We start from the raw sequence: 15,162 nt of genomic DNA on the forward strand, positions 1-15,162 counted from the left end.
GTTTACACCAGGTGGGCATCACATCGGCAGATCCTATCTCCTTTTGCCACACCCGCAAACCTACCCCAAAGGAGGTTAGAAGGATTAGAATTGAACCTAGCCAGTGAAGAAGCCCTTCTTTCTTGTGGGTTAAACAAAAATTGTAGATAATTTGGGTTAAAAAGAGCAGTAAGGAAAGTGTCTGGGAAATGCACTGGAAAGTGTGGGGTTACACTTGTTTCGATGTGACTGAAACCTCCCTGCAAACAAATCAGGACAGGACAAACAATCAATAAGTCAGCTGACATCTTTTCACAAATATTTGGAAACCACAGATGTATTGCTTGTGTGAGTTCCACAATCACTTAGTTAAAATTTGTAGATTGGAAATAAGCAATATGATAACTTTAATGTTAGAAGCCTGAATTTCTTTTTATTTTCCCTTTACTTTGCCTCTGGCTGTGGATGTGTGCTGGCCAGGTGTTCCTAATAATGGAACCACTCCTTCTTTACCTGATGAAAAGGTTTCCTATTGTGCACCATTATGATTCAATCAGTGTTCTTAATTTCCTCAGCTTGGAGGGATTTGTAAAGAATCCCTCATTACAGAACTGAAAGAATTTCCCTTCAATCATTTTAGACGAGAGGCTCATTTGTGGGAACTGCCATATATAATTAATCCTAGATATCCAAAAGAAAGGTTTCAGGTTACATCACTTTATTTCAGCCTGCTGAGCACAAAGGTCTGGCACATATAAAAACATGTTGTGACATCTGCATTCATTTAAACATTTTGCCAATCTCAATATTTCTTTTCTCTACTGCTGCGTATCAGAATGGGTTCAGTTTATCTGTTTCAAAACAAATTAATACTTCTGATGTTATGACCGTTTGCACTTCAATAGGCTCTTGAACAAACAGTGAGGTTTCCCACTGAGGTCAGCCAATTTGTTTTGCATGAGAAGGCAACATTTAAAAAAATGCAGAGTTATGGAAAACAAAATGCCCTCTTCTCTCTTTTCTTTTACCAGAACACAAGAACAGAATCACTTGATTAGAGTAATAGATAGTAGTGACACTTCCATAACCATACAGTGTTCCCCCATCCTGGGATTATAGCCAATATCTAGGACAAAGTTTCAGAATTGAATATAGGAAGTTGTGTTGAAATAAACTATTTCCAACCAGGCTTTATCGTTTGAAAATTGATGTTATCCAGTGGGCAGAGTATTGCTTGATCCTAGGAGGCAAGTCAGTGCTATTTTTCTAGAAAAAGAGGTGCCGGAACTCACAACGAACATCTCCATCATTCTTTTAGAATGGCAATGGTGCTCACCTGAGAGGTGCTAGTACTGAGTTCCATCAAGTTCCGGCTGAAAAAAGCCCTGGTTCAAGTAGTACCATGACTGCAGTGGACTATATGCCATTGACTGTGGGGTTTCTGGCAATAAGTGTTTTTTTTTTTTTTTTGGGTGATATGCAGGCCTGGCACCAGCACGCAGCCAACTGCTGAGGCTCAAGTGTAACTGCTGTTGCTGCAGGAGCAGCCAGCGAAGACTAGGAGTGGTATGGCAGCAAGCCCTGAATGGCGCTTTGGGCAGCACACCTGAACACCCTAGCGCTGTTGCTGTCTTCCTAATTGTGGTGGTCCTGCCCCCAATGTGGGTATGTCAGGGGGAAGATCTAGCATTAATAAGGCAGTGCTGCTGGTGAATCTGGGCATATGGCCCAGATCAGTGCTGCTGCCAGGCAAACTGTCTGCAGCAAAAATTGGAGGGACACAGCAGCCTCACTGAGTGGCTCTCCAGGTTGCATGCCTGAACTTGGTGGTAACTGTCAACATAATGCCAACTCTGATGTAGCTGTAAATAAAAATACAGCCCGGAGTTCTGTTCAGCATTGCCATTGCTACCACCATGGGTGGGCAGGCATGTAGCCCCTCTGAAACCAAATCAGGGAAACCAGGTCCACTGAGTGCTGAGGGGGGCACCTTGCCCCGACCCTCCAAAACCTGTAGCTGAGTGTGATAATATGGAAAGTTGTCAGCTTTAGGTTGCAGGGCAAAGTGCCCACTTGCCACAGGACAGCATGCCATCACAAGCAGAGCATGGTGCACATTTAGCCCTCAGCATCTTAGTACTCCAACCCTTTGTAAGATTTCTTACCCAGCCTTCACCATGTCCCAGGACAGGTTACAAGTATATAATAATATACAGTTATAAAAACAAAACCATTGTAATGATAAAAAAACTACAGTAGTGAAGCTGTTCCAAATGGAACAAAACAGTACACATTCAGCAAAAGAGGCAAGTCCCACAAAATATACCTTAGTTGTCAAAGGCCAGGATGAATTGGTCTGTCTTCAGCATGTGACAAAAGTTGTACAATGAAGATACTAGACACACCTCTGTGGGAAATTCCAGTTTAGAGGCTGCCACAGAGAAAGCCCTCTCCTGTGTTAGCAGAGGCACTTGAAACATGCAGAGACCAAGAAGAAAATCCTGGTAAATGTTTATTGAACACACTGAGCAAAATGGTATACAATTTAAGCTTTCTTTTTTATAGGCCTTCTTGAGAGCAGGGAGACATTTGTCTAGATATCCAGAAGAAAACTCCCTCACGGCTAGACAGCCTATCAAAGCAAGTGATACTTTACTGAGCATCTTTACTTCTGTAAAGATAATGCCACCTACCCTCTTGGGTAGTTGACGAACACGAAGAATAGAATTAACCCTTAAGTTACACGCTGAATGATCTCTGCTGTTGCACTTCCAACATCTTATGCTGCTGTTCTCCACATTTCTGAGGGTGACAGAACTACCATCATACAGCCCCTCTGCAGATCTTACAATGCAATAAGGTTTTTAGGTATGGAGGTTTCTGATATTTTTAGGTATGGAGGTTTCTGATATTTGTGGCCTAAATCAATTAGTTTTAAACGCTAGTTTAAAAGCCAGTGTGGTGTAGTGGTTAAGAGCGGTAGTCTCGTAATCTGGGGAACCGGGTTCGCGTCTCCGCTCCTCCACATGCAGCTGCTGGGTGACCTTGGGCCAGTCACACTTCTCTGAAGTCTCTCAGCCCCACTCACCTCACAGAGTGTTTGTTGTGGGGGAGGAAGGGAAAGGAGAATCTTAGCCGCTTTGAGACTCCTGAAGGAGAGTGAAAGGCGGCATATCAAATCCAAACTCCTCCTCCTCCTCCTCCTCCTCTTCTTCTTCTTCTTCTTCTTCTTCTTCTTGTGAGCACCTTAATCAGTTTACTTGGAAGAGATGTCCCATTAAAACAAATAAGGAACGCTTACAAATAAATGTGCTTCTGTGACTGCAGTCGTATAATGGTTTGGAGCAGAAGGAAGTTCAATGAAATAATGTTTCTTGTCTCCCCTACCTTGCCCTGTGCAACAGTTGCTCAATCTAGAGGGCCTGGGGATACTTTTTAACAATGCTGAGTGACATGTAGAGGGCTGGTGGAACCGCTTGAAATTGGGTGGACCTCCTGAAAATTGCCCCTTCCATAGCTATTTGTTTCCAAAGGTGCTGTTTGCAATAAAGGGATTTCAGCAGGAAACTGGTAGAGGGTCCAAGTTGAGATCCAGAGCATGATCAGAACAAAAGTCACATTTTAAAAAGCATATATGACATAGCATGTCGGTCTGTCCATGGAATACCACCAGGAGATTAACTCCAAGAACAGGGTGAAGAAATGATAAGAAAAGACACCAACAATATTTGACTTACTAGAAAACACACGGTCCATTGTGAGGAATTTGATTTCAAATATATTTCAATTGTTTGTTTTTATTAGTCGATGTCTAGCCTGAACTTTTGGGATGCGGCAGTTTATAGGCTTAAAACAGAAATACAAATGTTCCTTCTCTGTTTATGCACTCTGGTTCATGGCTCTCAAATCAAGAGGCAATGTAAAGGGGAAATGTTTAGTTTGTCCCCAAACTTGAATAGGTTGTACAGTATTTAACAGACACACAAGCTACTGGCAACCTTTAAATTTCCACTAGATGGCAATACAGTATAACATGAACATTAAAGGCACAGAACCATCAGCTAAGGCGCTACAGTGGTACCTCGGGTTACAGACGCTTCAGGTTACAGACGCTTCAAGTTACAGACTTGAAATAGTACCTCGGGTTAAGAACTTTGCTTCAGGGTGAGAACAGAAATTGCACAGCGGTGGCGCGGCAGCAGTGGGAGACCCCATTAGCTAAAGTGGTACCTCAGGTTAAGAACAGTTTCAGGTTACGAACGGACCTCCAGAACGAGTTAAGTTCTTAAACTGAGGTACCACTGTACAGGAATTGGTTAAAGCCCCACTATGCTGGCAGAATGCCACATACCTCTGTCATGAGGGATATTATGGTGCAACTGCCCAAATACTCTGGAAGAGCTCCTTATCATGAATTCATTGGCAGTCCCTCTGTGTCTTTGTGTCATGTGGGCATTGTCACCAGCATAGTCCCTGATTGGTGGGTTGTGGCAGTATGTCCAGAGACACTGAGGTTGTATGTATGTTGTATTCCTGTCATTTTACATTTTCTAGCTGCTTTTATCCCCTCCTGGGCTGAGTATGCATTAGATAATATTAGTTCCCTATATTTGTTTTAAATATTTTTTTGATTTCATTTATGTTGCAATGATAATTATGTTGGAGTTTTGTTTCAACGTATTGTCTATTATAGATGGGCTTTATTTACCGTATTTTTTGCTCTATAAGACTCACTTTTTCCCTTCTAAAAAGTAAGGGGAAATGTGTGTGCAGCGATCCCTCTTGCTGTTCTGGCTTCTGAGATTCAGAATTTTTTTTTTCTTGTTTTCCTCCTGGTGCGTCTTATAGAGCGAAAAATACAGTAGTTTTATTATTCACACTGTTTAAAGAACATTTAGAATACTGTAGATTGTTAACAGATTTTATGGCATAAGCCTTCATGGATGTCAAGGATGAAGATGCTAAAGCAGCCATTAGCTAGGGATGATGGGAGTTGTAGTCCCAAAACATCTGGAGAACCAAGTTTGGGGATGCTTGAATCACATAATTATTTGGGATCAAAGGGGATGTGTTGGGGAAAGTGCTGTCGCTAGTGGCAGAAGAACCGAAATTCAATCACTGGCATCTTCAGGTACGGCTGGGAGAGACTCCTGCCTGAAACCCTGGAAAGCAGCTCCCAGTCAGCGCAGACAATATTGAACAATATGGCCCACTGGCCCAACTCAATAGAAAGCAGTTTCTTATGCTACACTGCCTAAGGCCACTTCAAAACTGTTGCTACCGGGTTCAGTTGCATATTGGCAAATTAAAATTGTGCAACAAACCCACTTTGGGAGGAAAATCAGAAAGTGATGGGGAAATGCGTGCAAAATTATGAGAGAATATTAAAAACAGAAGAGAATTTCATATGCAACCTCCCATCAAACTTCGTGCAAACGTGTTAGTAGTGGAAAAGTGCTCAATAAACAGGTTTCCTGGATCACGGGCGTAGCCAGGATTTATTGCGGCGGCGGGGGGCAGAACTGAGCTATATGTCAGGCGACTGGTCAGTTAGTTTATTATTATTATTTATTTCGATTTGGGGATGGGAGTTGCTCCCCCCCCCCCCCGCCTAAGCCCATGTCCCGGAAGGTGCCTCTGCGTGGGCTTTCGATGCGGGATCGGTGCCGCCACGCGTGCAAGTACTTATTTTGCTGCGTCCACACACTGTCGTCAGCATTAAAACGCCAAGTGCCTCCAACCGGGATTTACCCTTTCCGTGAAAAATCGGGTGAGTTAAAAACACCCCGCTGGCGACACAGCGGCCCCCGTCTGGAAGCCCCCTAGCGCTGTTACACAACCAAGCGCAAGCCCCGTGTCCTCTGTTGTTGTGATCATCATACACACATGACACGCTTTACCCGCGTGCTTCGCCCCCGGGAGGTGGCGCGGTGACGTCTGAGACGGGCGGGGGGGAGCCGTTCACTTCACTAGAGGGAGAAGGCGGGGCGAAGGAACTTGGAGCCTGTCTCTGGGCAGAAACTAGTTCTCGCATTAAGTTTTTTAAAAAGGTGCGGATGCGCGCCCCACCTCCCTCGAATCAATAGCGGAGCGCGAGCGCGAGCGCGCTTTAAAACAGGTTCTGCAATGGTGGGTTCTTTATGTGGGGACAGACCGAGACCGCGGAGCTGGTGACGGCGGAGCAGCCCCTGGAGACTAGATGCGCGTTGTGCGTCATGGAAAACGTAGCAGTTCTCTTGGATGGGGAGAGGGAGGGGATGGGGCGCAGGTGGGGGGGGGGCTTTTGGTGGCCTCTAGACTATTAGCAGCTGCTTTTCATTTGCTGAAGAAGTGGCTCAACTTGACATGCCGCCGCCTGCATGATGACCGTCGAGGGAGAAAGCGCGCTGCCGTCTAAGTCCACTGATCAGACACCCTTTGTGTATCTAAACAGCTGCGCTGCAGGCATCCAACAGGTGCATCTGTGTGTCGCCGTGCAGCTTCTAGAGGAAGAACAAGGGAATGGGCTGCGGTCCCATCATAACGGCAGAAATAAATTGTTCAGGCTTTAAAGTTGCCGCAGGACTCTTTGTTATTATTGTCAGGAAAAGGGGAGGCGAAAAACAAGGGGTAGCATTCGTGCTACAGTACAGGTTGGGGGCAACGAACGGTCGGAAACCTTTTCAGTTGCATAGCATCGTTTAAGATGCAGTCCCAGCGAATTCAGTGGGACTTCTTTGGAACTTGGCCTTCCGTTAGGGCAGGCGCCCGTTTTGTAATCTCCGATGGGGCTTTTTGTTAATTCGGAAGCCCAGCCACCATGCTAATGGGTGTAGGACCGGAATCTGACAGGGCTGAAGAGCGGGATCTTGCTCTGCATTTCATCATCACAATTTAAGAGGCATACAATGGGGAGAAACGCACTCCTGGTGAGCAAGCTGTGCGGCATAGACATGCTGCAACAGACACATGATTTCAAAGCCTCCCAAAGCAAAACTGTAAGGGAGGGTACACGAATATTTCCGACTCCATATTAAAATAAACAAGTAGTCAGCAATCGGAAGAACGTAAAAGTTACTCTAAACGCCTTTTAATTTTGATCTTGCGTGTGCGGCGAGTTTGCTCCTAAGAGCCCATTACTAGTGTGCGCTCTTTGTTACTCCAGTAGAATGAATCGGACTTCCATTTTCGAGTACCCGCTTGCGGGTGACACTGACACAGACTAACAGCCCCCACGCGGCCATCAGCCCGACCCTCTGCCGAGCCAGACGGACCTAAGCCCCTTGATTTTTACACCACGCAGTCCTGTGCACGTTTGTTTACTCGGGGACGAGTCCCATCGTGCCCACTGCGACTTTAACTTATGTCAAATGGCTGGGACACGTCGGAAGTCTGCTAAGGACCGGGGCATAGACACACTTCGCCCCCATTGGAGACAGCGGGTAACACTCAACACGCAGGTTGCATTGAGTACCAGCTGCCCACCCTACCCCACTTGCCCCGTTCGCTTTACCCCTTCCCACCCCTCTCCCGAGACGGAGATGGTACAGTCCACCGCAGGGCGCCTGCGCAGCGGGTCGCGGGGCGGAGCCTTCCCGTGTGTGTGAGTCAGGCGAGGAGGAGACGCGGCGGTTGCCATTTTGAGGGCTTCTCCGCTCGGGCTGCTGCCGCTGCTGCTTCGCCGCCTTCCGCGCCGCCCGGACCGAGAGACTCGCCTGCGCCATCCTTCGCCTCAGAGGGGACAGGAGCGGGGGCTTCTCTCGCTCTTTTGCCTCTTTCCCGCCGTAGGAGCCTGTAGCGCAGGGACTTTTCCCGGCCCGGCCTCGCTCCGCCGCCGCCTCTTCCTCCTCCTCCTCCTCTCGTCCTTCCTTCCTCCCTCCCGCCGCCTCCGCCGCCACCATTTGCCACCCCCCGGCGGCTCCGGGGCGCCGAGCTTAGGCTATGGGGACCAGGCTGCTGGGACTGAGCAGCGGCAGAGCGGGCGGCCCGGTCACCGTGAACAGCGCAGCGGGGATGGCGGAGCTGGGCGGCTTCTTGGTGGCCTTCTCTTGACATGGCTCCTGCCCGTGCTGCTAGCAGCGCCGCCGCCGCCGCCTCCACTGCTCCACCCGCGCCCGCCGGCTGCGGGTAGCGAGCCAGGCCACGCCACAGTCTCCGGTCCGGTTGGGTGTCTCTTGCCGCCTGAGCCTCCCGCCGCGGGGGCTTCCAAGGAGAGGGGGAGGGAAACCGCTTAATTACTATTATTTTTTACGAAGAGGGTGTGCTTGTGTGTGCTTTTTTTGTTTTTAAAAAGCACAACAACTAAACAGCAAATAAAAAAGGGGGAAGGACGGGTTCATAATCCTTTTTTCCTTTAAATTTTTTTTATTTGTTTCCGGGAAAACGCGTTTTTCCCTTTCCAAATTTACTCAAGTTCGCTGCGACAAAAGCCTCTTTGCAAACTATTTTTTTTTCCAATTGAAATTTTTTTGGTGTGATAATTCCCTTCCTCTCCCTTTTCCCCCCGCCCCCTTTTTTCTTCCCCCCTCCCAAGAACCCGAGTTGTTGGTTGTTGACCATGAATGCAAGAGTGAATTCCGGGCCGTAGACTTGAGTGGCCCCCGCTGCGCTGAGCACAGGCCCGCCTCTTCCTCTTGAGCAAGGAAGAGAACAACCCCCGCAAGGAGGCCAATCGCATCAGCCATGCCCAGCCCCAATTAAAGCGGCAGAGGGGAGGAGGATTTTTTTGTCCTGCCCGGGGCTTAGACTGAGGGAAGGAAGGCTAGTGGGGTGGGTTGGAGGCCTCTCCCTCCTAGGGGAGTGCTAGATCGAGAGATCGACTTGGGATTCAAAAGGCCAGATAATCTCCCAAATCTTCCCTCCACCTTTTTATCAATGGCCACCATGATCCCTCTTCTCTCCCACAGCCGCAGCCTCAGGGCAACCATGTGCCTGATGATGAGCAGGATGAAGTTAGAAATGACTCTGCTGTTTTCCAAACTCCTTGCTCCTCTGCAAACCAGCACACTGTTGTCTGTGGTTGATTATTTTGTTGTTGGTAGGGAAACGTCTTACCTCCCAGGACATCCACTCCTGTTCTGCACTCCCTCCTTTGCTTTCTACCAAGTCGAATAATTCTTGAAAAAAGAAAAAGCCAGGCAGCATAGCAATAGCAGAGATCTTGAAAATAATCAGCAGTCATGAATCTGGGCGGGATAGAACACTGTCTTTAATTTCAGTTTTTTGTTTTTTTGGGGGGTGGCAGCGTGGGGCAAGAAACCCGCCCAAATGGATTGGGTCCATGCCCGTTATTGCTTTTTATTCTACACACAAATTGTGATAATATTTTTTTCCCATTCTTGCCCACTTATTCCTGTGGTTTAAACTGTGTATATCAGTGTATTTTCTTCAAATTTCTTTGGGCTTTTGACAATACTGCGCAAACTTTTTGTCCAATGATGGTTGGACTAATAGTTACTTTGTTTTATGACCCCTCTAATAAGACAGTCTTGTAAAACATTTGCCTAAGGTGCATTTTTGGGTTACGCCTGTGTTCTATTGATTCAGTGGTATTAGCAGGAATAAAATGACTTGTTTCTGTTGTACTCGAGTCTTATGAAAAAGGGCCCATAGTTTAGTGAAGGTTTCAAAAGGCTTTAGTACCACCTGTATTACAAAATGGGGGACCCAAACTCCCGGAAGAAACAAGCTCTGAACAGACTTCGTGCTCAGCTTAAAAAGAAAAAAGAATCTCTAGCTGACCAGTTTGATTTCAAGATGTATATTGCCTTTGTATTCAAAGACAAGGTAATTTCCTTTTTGGTTGTTCGACTTTTGTATTGAGTGACTCCGTACCTCTGTTAGCACTCTCAAAATTGCAATCTGAGAATGAATGTGGAGAGCATTGTAAAAATCTGTTACACTGTGTTTTCATCATGGCTACGCTGTAGCTTTGATGTTTAATTTTGAGTCATGATGTTCATTCCTTATGCGCTGGGTATCTTAACAAAACCTTGCACAGCTTTCAAAATGTGCCATGTGAGAGTTAATACTGCGTTATGGGCTATGGTTGCACACAAATCTGGGGAATACGTAAAATTGAATTTTAGAGACTCAGCACTTTGGATTTTAATGTGAAATGCATTTTTGCTTAAGCATGTGCTTCAGCATCCATTTATCTCTAAATTTAGGTTTGCAATAAGTTTAGGGTGTTACCCAGTTCTTAGGTTTGCAGTAAGTTTATTTTTCTTAAGTTTTAAAAGCATTGTAATGACAGACTGCTTCGAAATGAATGAAATGCAACATGTTCTTTGTTTTCCCTCATTAGAGGAAAAAGTCAGCGCTCTTTGAAGTGTCTGAAGTGATACCAGTCATGACCAATAATTATGAAGAAAATATCCTGAAAGGCGTGCGGGATTCCAGCTATTCCTTGGAAAGTTCCATAGAGCTTCTACAAAAGGATGTGGTTCAGCTGCATGCACCCCGCTATCAGTCTATGCGCAGGGTAAAATATTTAATGTTCTGTCATTTTGTTTCAGAGATCAACATTTTAAAAGGCTATTAATGCTGCTAGTAGTATTTCTATATCAAAGATCCAGATAGAATCAGCAGGATTAAAAGGACTACTTTAGATGTACCCAATGACTTACATGTCTTAGTGGGATCCCCCCCTCTTTGAACAGACTCCGCACCAAACTGCTGATGGAACTTTTGCAGCATAGGGGGGGTTGAAGTGTGGGTATGTGGTTTGAAGTTCAGTGTGTCGCTGCATAAGGGTTTTTTGGATGCTGCCTATCAGGTGGTAAATCTGTACAGTGGACCCTCGAGTTACGTACCGCTCTGGATACGTAACTTTCAGGTTGCGAACGCGGCAAACCCGGAAGTGTATACTTCTGGGTTTTGTCATGTGCACATGTACAGAAGTGCTTTGCGGAACGGACCGTGCGTGTGCGCAGAAGCGGCGCCTCCAGTTAAGGACTTTTCAGGTTAAGTACGGACCCCCGGAACGAATTTAATTCGTATCCGGAGGGTCCACTGTATTTGAATATTTAGTATGCTTTGTCTAGAAGACACACTGATTTACTTGGGCCTTTGACACCATCCACCCTATTCTCTTGACTGTCGTTTAAGTTATTTTAATGTTGTATTTTTAATTGTAACCCACCCTAGGACAGGTGGGTAATATTAATACTACTGCTAAATAATAATAGTTTTGTTGCTGTTTTGTTCTATCCCTCTTGTGTTGTATACATCACTTAGAAACTTTGTTATTAAGTGGAATATAAATTATTTATCTAAGAGTTTTCATTATCCTGGCCCTCAATATTTTAACAAGTTTGTCTCTTGGTAAAAGTAGATGTGAGAAAGAGGCATGGAAAGAAATTTAGAATTGTGGAAATGGAATATTGGCAGAGACATCTGACATGAATGATTGCTTTATATCTCTTGCAGAAATTCAACATAGTGTCTTAAATTCTATTCTGAGAGAGTAGGGGCTGCTTCTGTTCACAATACAGCAGAGGCTTATCCTGGTGGAAGGGGAAGCAACTTTTGCAAAGCCCCTTCCCCCACTGTTCTATAGGGTTTCCTATCCCTCAAACCTTTTTTGCAGGGTGGGAACAAGAATTGCACAGGGAAGTGAGGATTGTAGAAAGCTTCCTCCCATTTCTGGCAGAAGTATCCCATGAGTGGGAAAGGAACTCCGGATTCAATTCATACCTGTTGAACTGCAACAAAATAGGGAATAAACTCTTAAGCTAAAAATACAATTATTATAAGCTGTGTTTTTGAATTTAAATATTCTTGATGAAGACAGCAAGACAACATAAAAATGTAAATGTGATAAAAGTGGGTGTATTTGCCGATGGGCATCTAAAAAACTATCCTGAGGACATCATTTTAGTTTGGGCAGTTTTTCAAATCCATAAAGTTTGTTCCCATAAGAATTAAATTACTGGGACTGGGTTCCGATTTCCACATTATAAATGTTAATGTAAAGTTAGCAGATAGGCAGGCTGTGTTGTAGTGCTTAAGAATAAAATCCTATTGTTATAGATGTATGAAAGGTATACAAACCATTTGAATTACAATTATATTTGCTTCTCAAACGTATGTGTGTGTGTGTGTGTGTTCTCCCACTAGATTGTTTGGACACTATTAATTTTATTCATGTCCTTAACAGGATGTGATTGGCTGTACGCAAGAGATGGACTTCATACTTTGGCCTCGGAATGATATTGAGAAGATAGTCTGTCTTCTGTTTTCTAGGTGGAAGGGATCGGATGATGAGCCCTTTAGGCCTGTTCAGGTATGATACAGGTCCCAGGCAGAGTGCTACTAAAACCCAAATAAGCCATTAGCACTTTTAATGAATACCACTTTTTCTTTATGGTGGTTATAGTGAATTGTGGTATATTTTTGTAATCATTAAGGTGTTTGCATGATTACAAAGGCAGAATGTTGTCACTGAATGTACCTAAGCAGATGTTTTGAGTTACTTAGTTTATTTTGTCTCTTGATTGATAACTTGCCAGAAGCTTTTACCAGTAAGTATGGGGTACTGCATCTGTGATAGTCGTCATTTTTGTTTACATAAAGTTAAATATGGGGTTCTTCAAATGTACTGCCATTAGAAAAGGGGGAGATACTGATGTAATAATCAGTCTAATTTAAACTATATCTCCATTAGCTATAATTTCAAGTTGTTCCTGAGATTTTTCTATTCTGCACTTGGATGCATTGCATACGTGAACCTTGACTTTAGATTGGTGCTCCTTGAACATATTTTATTTAAACTTTTTTGTTACATATTCCCCACCCCACAGGCCAGGTTTGAATTTCATCATGGTGACTATGAAAAACAGTTTCTGCATGTACTGAGCCGAAAGGACAAGACTGGAATTGTTATCAACAACCCTAACCAGTCAGTGTTTCTCTTCATTGACCGACAGCACTTGCAGGTAGCCACCATCTCCCAGTGCATACCTGTTTTTCCTTATGCTCTTGTTTGCCTCTTTTCTATTATTTAGCAGCTGTCTGCTTGGCTTCACTACAGTCAAGAGGTACAGATACAACCAGTTGTCATGACAGAATGCTAAATGATCAGCATTCCTTTTCTATGGCATAATGTGCAATATGTTCCAAACAGTAAGTTTGTGGGATATACTTTATAAGTATTGAGTTACTCTGCCTTGAGTGCAGTGAAGCCATCTGATTGGGTGTATTTCTATTAGATTTAGGAACTGGGGTGGTGGGGATTTGCAAGTGTGCATCAGTATCATTTGTCATTAATTGAGATTGTTTCTGCTCGTCCGCTTTTGAAACACAATAAGGATTTGTATATGTCCTTAAGCGAGAAAAGATGGTACAGGTCCCCTGCTGGAGAAGGCAAATTTTAGAAATCTGGTGATCAATTTACATATTCAGCAAGCACCATAAATTCTTTGTTATGCTTTTATGTTGCACCACCATTAGTTTCATTTTCTGTTGCTTCTGCAAGGATGAGTTGAGGCAATATGTGAAGTTTGTTTTTCCACACAGTGCTGTTTATAAAATATACTCTCTCCTGAAATAATTTGTGTATCTCTTTCCAGACTCCAAAAAACAAAGCTACAATCTTCAAGTTATGCAGCATCTGCCTATATCTGCCACAAGAGCAGCTCACCCACTGGGCGGTTGGTACCGTAGAGGATCACCTCCGTCCTTACATGCCAGAATAGGGTACTGGCCAGCAAAATGGGGAAGATCACAGAATGCAGGAGTGCAGTTTTCACTTTTCTCACCATTTATTCTTTCGGAATAGAAGAATATGGACACATGTTCAGAACACTATCCATCGTGGAACTTGATCATCCTGGATTATTTTCTTTTATCATTTGTATCTCAGAACTTTTAAATTTTTTTTAGATGTTTTCTGCATGGACCTTGTGAAAGAGAATGCTCTGCATATTTCTGCATTGTATGAGCATCCTACCAAAATGTGAAACGAAGGGACTGTTATACACTGAAAGAAATGTATCTGAGAGCACAAAGTGATCATACATGGTGGTGTTCCCATTTGTGCTGGTCATGTCCCCTAATATCAGTATTCATAGGGTGAGGAATGAATGTAATGGTGTGAAAGCCATAAGCTTTGCTGTTAACACGATTGTATCAGGTTCATGAATAGGTCTATGGCTTGTTACAGTAGATGGCTAAATGTGGGAAAGAAATCTTTTAAGGAAAAAAGAGCATCTCATTTGGTGTAGGCATTAATTGCCTCTTTTATTTTGCTTGGCCTTGTTTGAGTTTCCTGGCATTCTCACTTTTGGATCTCTTTCCCCAGTTTGCTGTGTAACTAAATGTAGAGTGTTCTGTTGAGTTGAATACATTTTTACAGACCTGGAGTCTGAAGTAGCCTAAAGCAGCTAAATTTAAGATAGCAGCTGCAGAAACCACGTTGGCAGAGGATTATTATTTTTTTCCTGACAGTTGAGTTGTGAACTGTAGGAAATACTGGTTTCCAAAACATTTCTTATGGAAAACCCTCTGAGGTTCTTTTTTGGGGGGAGGGGAGAAATAAAGCAGTTGTGGATTTAATTGTAAAATATTGTTTGGAGTGTCAAAGTTGGTTTTGACAGAACATATTTTGTTTAAGATTGTGCAATGAACATAAGGAAGACTACTGTATAGCTTTGGCAAAGAAAGCTTTGCTTAAAGGGTTGAGTAATTTGACTGAAGTAAATCTGTATAAGCCTACTCCCTTTGGGTAAAACTAGTGCTTATCTGTTTAAAAAAATCTGTATTTAGCTTTTGTTTGGAATTGGAAAAAAATTAAAAATAAACAAATTAGGTGACCAAAGACTTCTACGTTCATTTATTTTAAAAACACGTAGACACTAGCTTATGACATGTCATAGCTAACTTTAGGTAGACAGTCTTTGCATATGACAACAGTTAGATACATCAAAAAGTATCATATGCAAAATAATCTGGAGATACCAATTCAAAATCTGTTGGCAGTGTTCACATGTAACAATAAATTAAGTTTCCTGGTTTATTATGGATGAGTGGCAGTACACATTCCTCCCATGAGTGGGATACACCAGGAAGCTGTGCCTTTCTGTTACATTAGAACCAAGGATTACCTGCTCTTTAACAAGTGATTATCAGGAAGAAAAAAACCATGGCATAAGGTTGGATGGGGTAGTTGCTTGCTAGGGACAAGCAAGCTCTGTGCTCTGGTTT

At 43.8% G+C, this 15,162-nt stretch overlaps 1 protein-coding gene across 1 annotated transcript; it reads left to right on the forward strand.

Annotated features, from left to right (window-relative positions):
• The first annotated feature begins 7,509 nt into the window (after positions 1 to 7,509).
• LOC310713986 (uncharacterized protein C6orf62 homolog) lies at positions 7,510 to 14,776 on the forward strand. Its single transcript, XM_083518838.1, has 5 exons — positions 7,510 to 9,744; positions 10,265 to 10,441; positions 12,119 to 12,244; positions 12,762 to 12,896; positions 13,530 to 14,776. The coding sequence occupies exons 1-5, from the start codon at positions 9,616 to 9,618 to the stop codon at positions 13,653 to 13,655; spliced, it is 693 nt and encodes a 230-aa protein (XP_083374964.1). The 5' UTR covers positions 7,510 to 9,615; the 3' UTR covers positions 13,656 to 14,776.
• The last annotated feature ends 386 nt before the right edge of the window (positions 14,777 to 15,162 follow it).

The sequence above is a fragment of the Podarcis liolepis genome, assembly GCF_965112155.1.
Source record: "Podarcis liolepis genome assembly, chromosome: 8".
Lineage (NCBI taxonomy): Eukaryota > Metazoa > Chordata > Lepidosauria > Squamata > Lacertidae > Podarcis > Podarcis liolepis.

Excerpts from the sequence above, each read along its gene's own strand:
- LOC310713986 (XM_083518838.1), top strand. The coding sequence starts at position 9,616 with ATGGGGGACCCAAACTCCCGGAAGAAACAAGCTCTGAACAGACTTCGT. Across the intron at positions 9,745-10,264 it reads CCTTTGTATTCAAAGACAAG|AGGAAAAAGTCAGCGCTCTT; the intron begins GTAATTTCCTTT and ends TTCCCTCATTAG. Across the intron at positions 12,245-12,761 it reads AGCCCTTTAGGCCTGTTCAG|GCCAGGTTTGAATTTCATCA; the intron begins GTATGATACAGG and ends CCCACCCCACAG.